The 9,486-nt window shown below is 30.6% G+C and overlaps 2 protein-coding genes across 2 annotated transcripts; one reads left to right on the top strand and one right to left on the bottom strand.

The window, feature by feature from the left end:
- The first annotated feature begins 1,643 nt into the window (after nt 1–1,643).
- On the top strand, nt 1,644–3,192 carry LOC133801585 (ethylene-responsive transcription factor ERF091). Its single transcript, XM_062239830.1, has one exon. It carries the CDS (start codon nt 1,886–1,888, stop codon nt 2,870–2,872), a length of 987 nt encoding a protein of 328 aa, XP_062095814.1. The 5' UTR covers nt 1,644–1,885; the 3' UTR covers nt 2,873–3,192.
- Nucleotides 3,193–7,655: 4,463 nt separating this feature from the next.
- Nucleotides 7,656–8,705, bottom strand: LOC133801587 (pathogenesis-related genes transcriptional activator PTI5-like). The gene has a single exon (XM_062239831.1). It carries the CDS (start codon nt 8,442–8,444, stop codon nt 7,869–7,871), a length of 576 nt encoding a protein of 191 aa, XP_062095815.1. The 5' UTR covers nt 8,445–8,705; the 3' UTR covers nt 7,656–7,868.
- Between the last annotated feature and the right edge of the window lie 781 nt (nt 8,706–9,486).

The raw sequence follows: 9,486 nt of genomic DNA, 5'->3' as shown, positions 1-9,486 counted from the left end.
TAAGATTTCAAGGGTCAAATATTCCCACCAAACTCTCTCCAACTTGCAAAGCCTACGACGATATGAGCTCATTTAGTTACAAATGGACGCAAAAGATTAAGTCAAATTACAGTTAGGCCAATATGCACACAATATTCCTAAGTGCACACATATGTTATTCCTAATAATTATTGATCAAATCCACCCATATTTCCATACATTGAATACAGATGTCCATGTCTATATAAATATATATATATATGTGTGTAACCACATAATCTCCATCTACATGTCATTGTGATAATACTTTATTATACTAATTAATGGTTTTAGTAATATTATTATTTTTATTTGGTCAAGCGTGTGGCGTGTTTATTATAATCCCAGCTGAGCAATCAAAGGATTCCTTAATCGATCAATGTACTTGAGCAACAAGTCATCTTTTTTGCCAGCCTATTAAGTTGAGTTCAGATATATGTTTACATATATTTATATTTATATATAATATAAGAGTCATTTCTAAGTAAACTTTTTGGTTTTTTTTATTTCGAAATTGGGAGAGAGGCGTATACATATACATACATACATACATACATACATACATACATACATATATTTATGTACTATGAGAAATGGCATATATAGGTACTATATAATGAGTTAAAAATGGTTGTTATATATGTGGTTTTCTCATAATAACTCCCAAGAATAATGGTTGTTATAACTCTCCATTGGGATAATAGTTGTCACGTTTTCATTTCTCACTATATAAACATTATTGTATGAGTAGTACCTATTATTACATTGGACTATAGTGATGTGAAATCCCATTTTGATCGTGTACTACTTTCTAGTATATTATAGTATTTTAACACTAAGGACATGTACTCCTACATAGATAGCCTGCAAGAAATGGAATGTCTGAGAGGTGTAATGTTACCTTTTAAACTTTAAGACTAGGAATCTCCATTGGGAACAAGGAAAGAGAGTTTAAAAAATGTCAAACGTATCTATGAAGAAATGACTCAGAAATTATCCTCGAAAATGATGCAAATTTCATTGTTTCATTGATAGTTTAATATTGAGAGGTGCCCCACAACACAAAGAAATTATGTACTCGTATTAGTATAATCCAATATCGGGTCCCACATATTTGAATTTAATAAATATTATGGGATATCGCTAATAATCAACCATAAGGTGTCATCTCATGTGGTGTTGAACATTTTAAGGTGCCAAATAGTAATACTTTTTATTATTGAGTTACACGAAAAACCCATCTAGAATGTAAAGAATTGCTAAGGTGGTAACCAACACCACAAAAAGATGACATATCGCTATTGGTGCAATCCAATATCAGGTCTCCATATTTAAATTTAATAAATATAGGGTGTCACCTCATGTAGTATTATAGTATTGTAAGGTAGTTTTAGAATTTTGCCACTAATCCATAGCCCTCAAGAAAACAAAACCATAATCTGCACATAAGGCATCATTTTTCTTTTCTTTTAAAGCCTTTAAATTATATGGTAATTATCCCCAGAAAATTTTGCAGTGATTGCATAACATAAAGACAACTGAGATATCCTAAATTGTCATGATCAGGATATAAGTACTAAAAAATAATTAAAGTTAAAAACAAAGACAAGCAAACATAAAAAAAGTCAACTTGTAATCCAAGCCATGCACAGCTTTCAATTCTCTCAATCAGTTTCTTATGTTGTAATTACTCATGAATTAAAGGCAAAGCTTTCCAATTAAAATACTAGAGGTACATAGAATCAACATTGAGAAAGCCCCAGAAATGATTACCAGAAGCACACAAGTCAATATGGGATATTATAAACAAAACCACCCCTCTCTTTTCTTAGCTTTTCAATCCAAGATTTCTCCATGAATTCAGCTAATGATTTCAAACACAAGTTTCCTTTTAAGTTCCCATTCATATTTTAGGACCAAACCTTATCATTTATATAAACTTTCATATGAGAGCTTTGAGAGGTTTTTCATATTAGAGATAGTAACAATGGCGGCCATACACAAAGGTCAACAATCTGAAGCTATTCTAGAGAACGTTTGGGCAAGTTTTATTAGTGGGAAAGAAGTAAAAAATGAAGGGAAAAGATTATCCAAAAGCTGGGATGATTTGCCTCATCTTGATGGGAAAGAAGGGTCAATGGAAGTTCTACAAAGGCTGCCTAGTCTAGGGAGGTGGATATCAATGGGAGCTGAGACTTGGGAAGAACTTCTTGACAGTATCATAGTTGACCCTTCAAGTAATTTAGATCACCATGATCAACATCAACAACACTCTTCAACAAACAATAACACTACTGCAAATGATGATATTGATCATGACAAGGAATCAAACAGTGTTGAGAGAGCAAAGAAGAAGACTACAGCAGCCATGGTGGTGGCTGCAACAAGGCACTACAGGGGAGTGAGGAGGCGGCCATGGGGGAAGTATGCTGCTGAGATTCGAGACTCGTCGAGAAATGGGGCTCGAGTTTGGCTAGGGACATTTGACACTGCTGAAGAAGCTGCCTTGGCTTATGATAAGGCTGCTTTGAGAATCAGAGGCACCAAGGCTTATCTTAACTTTCCACTTGAGACGGTTGCTAAGAGTAATACTAAGACAACTACTACTGTTGCTGCTACTGCTACTCGTTGTGGAAAGAGAGAATCGAGAGAATGGGAAAATCGTCAAATCAATTATGATCATGATCAAGTGATGATGACGATGACGATTGATCAAGAGCCAGCATTGAGGAGATCAAAGGCAAGTAGTCATGATCATGAGAATAATACTAATGATGATCCTTTCGATGTGTTTGAGTTCCAAGATTTGGGGAGTGATTATTTGGATAGTTTGTTGTCTTTCCCTTGTGATTAAAATCAACCACAAGAACTAATACTACATATACTGTCGTGTTATATATATATATACAAAAAAAAAAGTATATACTAAATTGTAGGTATATTTACTTGTTCTTATATCGGTCTTGTAACATATAGAACTTTGTTTAAAAATGAGTTATAATTAAAAGCGAAACATCTCAAACTTTGATATGAGAGGCTTTTTCTATAATTTCAGAGAAAGAAAATTAGTATATGATGTATTTCAAGCTGTCACCGCTACGAGAATGATGCATAATTATTTTCGTATCGAAGGAGCAGCGGCTAATTTACCTCATGACTGGATAGATAAATGTTCAGATTTTTGTGATTATTTTTTAACAGGAGTCATTGAATATCAAAAACTTATTACACGAAATCTAATTTTTTTTTTAGAACGAGTTGAAGGAGTAAGCATTATTAGGAGAGAAGACGTAATGAATTGGGGTTTCGATGCCAGAAAGAAAAGAAAATTAACTTCAAATTCCCACAAATATAATATTCATGAGAAAAGTCCCTTGGACAGAATTAGTCAATCCACTGAGAAAGAAAGCCAATTTGATGATTTTCAGCTAAATTATTGTTGACTAATACATTGATAAAGCCGATTTGGTTTTTCCCTCCTTCTTCTTAATTATTTTATTTTCTAATTGTGATCTTATCACTTTGTTGAAAATAGAGGGATAATACAAATCTTTTATTGTTTTGATGAGAAAAATAGTATCATCTATGTAATATATATTGATGTAATGGTAGAGATTCAAAATATGGACACATAAATGTGGACACTTGTGAAAGTAATATAATATATCCTATGGGGATTTAAAAAATAGTATTGATATTTTGCACCTTAAGGTGTCCAACACCACACGAGCTCACACCTTATAATTAGTTAGTGATGTCTCATAATACTTATTAAATTCAAATATGTGAGACCCAATATTAAATTGTATAAATAGTGATACGCTACTTTCTTGTAATGTTGGGCACTACTGGTGCCCCTTAGTAATTCTCTCTAAAAAAAATACCATTAAAAATATAGGTATGTTTTGTATCTATAAAATACTCTAAACAAAATTGATATACATATCATATCATTTGTTATTATTAATGAGTATATTTTAAAAAAAAAATTATGAACCCTTACAATGTGTGGTATGTATGGAAAGAAATCCACATAAAAATAAAGTAAAAAAAGGAAAAGGAAAAGGATAAGAAATATATCTTATACTAAAATTACTATTTTATTTATATATATTTACTTTAACAATCATTATGAGACTAATTTAGTGATTTGCTAAAATATTTCTCTTTTCCATTTTTTCTGCATTTATGGAAAAATAAGTTATAGTAAGTCTCACATTTATTTATTTTTATCACTAAAGAATAATTTGGTATGACACATCATACTAAGTTATTCTTTAGTAATAACAAATTAATTTTAAAAAAATTCAAAAATATTATTTTAATCCTAATTGTCAGTTTCCTTTTCTTTCTTCACTTTTTCGTGTTAAGTTCGACCTTCTTTCTATTGAGAAAATATATATATAAATATATATTATATATGTATAATATATTTTTAAGTTTATATTTGTCTCTTTCTATTATTGTTTTTTCTAATGAATTAAAATATATATTATTTATGTGTTTGTTTAGAATATGAATGAGGAGAAAAAAAATAGAGAAGAATGCGTTTTTTTTATTTAAAAATAGAATTCTTAAAAATAATTTATAAATAAATTTAGGGAAATTAACAAAATTACCTAAGGTTTAAAAAAATACTAAAAATATGGAATTTGACAAAAGTTACAAAAATATAGAGTGACATTATCATAAATACGATGTTTTTTTGTAAGCAAAGTTAAAATTTTGCAACAACATAGTATTTTTTTGTAATCAAAGTTTACAAATTTGTAACTAAAATTTACAAATTTGTAACCATATGTTACAATTTTGTAAACAACATTATATATAAAAAATTTACTATAAAAATGTAGTAACTATAAGTAGAAATTATTTTTTAATCATTAGTAAATAATTTTTCACATTTAATATAATCTAAAAAAACAAATATATAAAATTAAGCATTTATTAGGCCAAAAAATATTTAAGTACTCAAAATATTAAAGAGTAACGTGACAATGCAGATTATAATCAAGTGAAAATTACATTATTTATGGTTTTTTTCAAATGTTTACAAAAATATGGGAGTTTTTAAAAAGTCTTGTTTTATGTTTCTTTCTAAAATCTTATGTTTATGGGTTTTTTGTCTCTCATATTTTTGTTTAGATTTTTGTTTATGCCATACTTTTGTTCTTGATTAAGTTTTTTAAAATTGAGAGGTTAATTAGTCTTGTAATTTTATTTTTCTTTTTATCCTTATTTGTTCATTTGTTTGTTTTTTTTATAAAAGAATTTTAGAATTATTTTTTTCACTTTTTTCTTTTATTTTTTCATTATTATTTTTTCCTCTTTTTTTTCTTCTTTTTTCCACTAATTCTATTCTCCTAACATTTTCTCTTTTTTTTCCCTTCATTGTTTTCACACACACATATATATATTATATTTCCACAGTACATATTATATTATTATTTATTTTTTATTATTGTACATTTTTTGTACAGATTTTTCTACTATATGTGAAAAAATAAAAATTCAAATAAGCTTTTTCATGTTTTTCCTTTTACATTGTTTCCTTTTTTTAATGTTAAGTTAAGTAACTAGTTACCTAATAGATTATCTTTCATATATTTATGTCTTTTTTATTTTATTTTAAATATGAATATTTTTATTGGGTAAGCTATTATGATCTTTGTGTAACCAATTACCCATAAGTAATTGGTTACCTATATTATGGGCAATCGGTTACCATGAGAATAACCTTTTACCATCTCATGGGTAACCAAATACTTATATTATAGGTAATTAACTTGATACCATTTTAGAGGTAACTAGTTACCATCTCTGAAGGTACATTAATGAATATGAGCTAAGCTAAATAATACTCGGTGGTTCTATACATGATCTCAAAGATTAGTCGACAATAATGAAAGATCTAAAAACAAAGTAGGAAAAATAATGAAAAAAATAGAAAAAGAAAACAAATTTACATTTAAAATCAAAGAAAGTATAGCATAATTAAATTTGTTCTCAAATGTATAGAAAAGAATCTCATAAAATGCTCATATTTTTGTAAACCTAACTAATAAAACCCCAATAAATGAAAAAGTCCCTATAATCAACCATATTTATTTATGCTTCAATGTATTATTGTATATATATTTACCTTGGATGACCTTTTCTTATTCTATTTGTAGAATTAGGTGAGAAGTCAACGAAATTAAAAGTATTATTATTTTTTTTTTATGAATGCATGCCAACTGTAACTATAACCTTGATTTGTTACGTGTGAATGGTTTAAGGGATTATTAATTGGATCACAATCTTTTAAAGTTAGTAATATGTATAATTGACTAGTATTTTGTTTGGGTGAAAATAATTTGACTAATATAACTATAATAATAGCATGGTCATCGCATATTCTAAAGCACATAAGATAGGGTTGCGTGGGTTTATGATACTTTACCAACCATGTCATCTATTCGACCCATATATGTTTGAGAGTCAATGAAATTTAAAAGCAGTCTTCTCATACCATTTACTTTGACTAGTATGTTAGAAGTTTCAGCATCCAGAGAGCACCATTTGCTTATACATACGAGCATTGTTATTAGCCATTACAACGTCTTCAGCCGACTCGATACAAGTGGTTAATGATTTCTTGTTAGACTCGATAATGAATTGTATCAATAATAATATAATATTATTATACGGTGTTAGGCACCACTGGTGTCCTTTAGTAATTCTCTATACATATAGATTTGTACCCCAAGTGGTGGTGTTGCTGGTCCCTCTGTGTGGTGGTGGTGGTTATGGTGTTGTTGTCCTTCCCTCTTCGGGGCGAGGTTCGACACTCATTCCCCTAATAGTGTGTGGTGCTTATGGCACTATTATATGGTGTTAGGCACCAGTGGTGTCCTTTAGTAATTCTCTATACATATTGATTTGTACCCCAAGTGGCAATGTTGTTGGTCCATCTGTGTGGTGGTGGTAGTTATGGTGTTGTTGTCCCATTTTTTCGGAGCAAGGTTCGATACTCCTTCTCCTAATAATGTACATGTATGTCCTATGGTGAGCTGTATTGGGTTGATGGTCATAAATAAATTATGGAAACGGTAATGATGTATACAATATTGTAATATAAACCGAATATAAAATATATATATATTTGCATGAATTTAAAATTTGGAGGAGATTAAGTTATCATTGGTAGTTGATATGGAATTAAGTTAGAACAATTAGTAATTTTGCTCATTTAAATAGGAGTTAATTATGTAATTGATTAATTATTTATAATAATGTTATTATAAATTATTATTACTATGAATTTTTCGAAAATTGGTGGGAAATACCGCACTAACTGCCTATATATAACATTTATTTACTAATGTGCCTAGTCTTTGAAATGTTACACAAAGGCCCATTAAGGCCATTACATATATTTTGCTAAACTAATCGCTACTTGCTAGTGGTTAGTGTGACACACAGATCTTAACCAAATAACCATCAATCGTAACAATTTTAGTCATTATCATATGAAAACACACAAGTAATAATCATATGAAACATTTGAAGATTGAACAATCAATATAAATATTTAGAAGGAAACATCTTTAAACTTTGGGTTTGATCATTAAAAACATAAATATATACATATAATATATATGAATTGTCTTTTGCATTTCATTTATTAAATAGTCCAAACCAATGAAATGTACATTAGTACATTTGATATCGAAACAACATTCACCTCTTATATATATATATGTACAAACTAGAAGCTCATCCAAGACACTATAGCTTAAAATTAAAATTAAAAAAAATCTATCAAACTGTTTAATAAACTTAATTTAATATCTCTATTAGTACTTTTATCAAACACCTGGTCTTGACTCTCGACCCTCACCACTCGTAATCGTACTTCCCTCCGATTCGGATCTGGAAGTCACCACCGAATTATCCGAACTGCTATTACCCGACCCATTAGTCTCAACTCTCTGAACACGAGCCGCCGCAGCCGCAGCCGCCGCCACCACCTCGGCTGGGAAGTTAAGGAGGGCCTTGGCGCCGCGCATACGGAAGGCAGCCCTGTCGTAAGCCAGAGCAGCCTCTTCAGCAGTCTGGAAGGTGCCGAGCCAAACCCGTGCGCCGTGGCGGGCCGAGTCACGAATTTCGGCGGCGTATTTGCCCCAGGGACGGCGCCGGACTCCTCTATAGTGCTTCTTCATGATTGTGTTTCGGGCAGGTAGTGGGTGGTGGCCGGTTCCGCTCCCAGCGGCGGTCGTGGTTGATTGAGTTGTAGTAGTTATCATCGGGTGTCGTTGGGGCATAAACGACGTCGTGTTGAGTGACATGGCGGCCTCGTTTAGGACTTGATATATGACCATGTCTTGGGAATCGTTCTCGTTTAAAGGGAGCTCGCTCTGGGATTGGGCGGAGGGTAACACCATGGCTTGAGCTTGAGCTTGAGCTTGAGAAATTTGTATGTGTGTGTATGAAGTTTGAAGTTTGAAGTTTGAAGAAGAAAATGGAGAAAGGGCCAAACCCAACGTGGGGTTGAATGGTTATATTTGTTTGGGGAAGAGGAAAGTGATGGGAAATTGGGAACTCTTGAGTGAAAAATGTGAGAATTGTATTTGGAGCAATTGGGTTAGTTGGTGGGTAGGAAATAAGATTTTGCCCTTCATTTATTTATTGTGTATTTTCTTCTTTGGGTGTTAGAAATATTCCACCAAGGGTATATATACAGCTATATAATACATTTATTATCAATTTGAAAAGTGATTTATGTTATAAAAAGTTCTTTCCAAAATAATCTATTAACTTATATACAGCGTGGTTTAAAAAATTTAAAAATTGACAAACCCCCAATGATTCACGCAAACCAAACCGAAAAAACTAATTAAAAAAATAATAATTTGAGTAATCTAACGAAAATTCAAACCGCCCAATTTAATAATTGAAAGGGTTAGAAAATATTTCAATTCGTCGAATGTAACTTGAATATCATGGAAAAACCAACATATATATTATATATAATACTACATAAATTATATTTTTGGTAAATAAAAAGGAATGAAACCCTATTTGGGCAGGTTAAACTTATTTCTTCTAATTTGGACATGTTAGAGTTGGATGTTTACAACCTAATATTTACATTGAGTGAATTAAAATATATTATAACCTAACTAAATCAATGGATGTACAATCCTATTAACTTATATTTAAATGTTGATAAATTACTTTATTTGATTATGTAAAGATTTGTTTTTTTTTTTTAATTTACAAAATCATCTAACTTTGTCAATACTTTATACTATCCATTTCAAGTGGAAAATGAAGAAAATCTTGTTATTTTGGTACTCAAGATATACCATAGATTTCATGTCCCATATTCCTTGAAATAGAGAATAAAAAAGCATGTGAGGCTTGTTGAACCTTTTAATGGGAGCATTTTAGGCAAGAAAGCAAGGTAGTGTAAAAAAGGGGACA

This window comes from Humulus lupulus, chromosome 9 (genome assembly GCF_963169125.1).
Source record: "Humulus lupulus chromosome 9, drHumLupu1.1, whole genome shotgun sequence".
NCBI classification, from domain to species: domain Eukaryota; kingdom Viridiplantae; phylum Streptophyta; class Magnoliopsida; order Rosales; family Cannabaceae; genus Humulus; species Humulus lupulus.
Note: the sequence above shows the minus strand (reverse complement) of the source record. Positions and strands in the feature narration are given on the sequence as shown.

What these genes read in the sequence shown, in the direction of transcription:
- LOC133801585 (XM_062239830.1), top strand. Translation starts at nt 1,886, where the DNA reads ATGATTTCAAACACAAGTTTCCTTTTAAGTTCCCATTCATATTTTAGG.
- LOC133801587 (XM_062239831.1), bottom strand. Translation starts at nt 8,444, where the DNA reads ATGGTGTTACCCTCCGCCCAATCCCAGAGCGAGCTCCCTTTAAACGAG.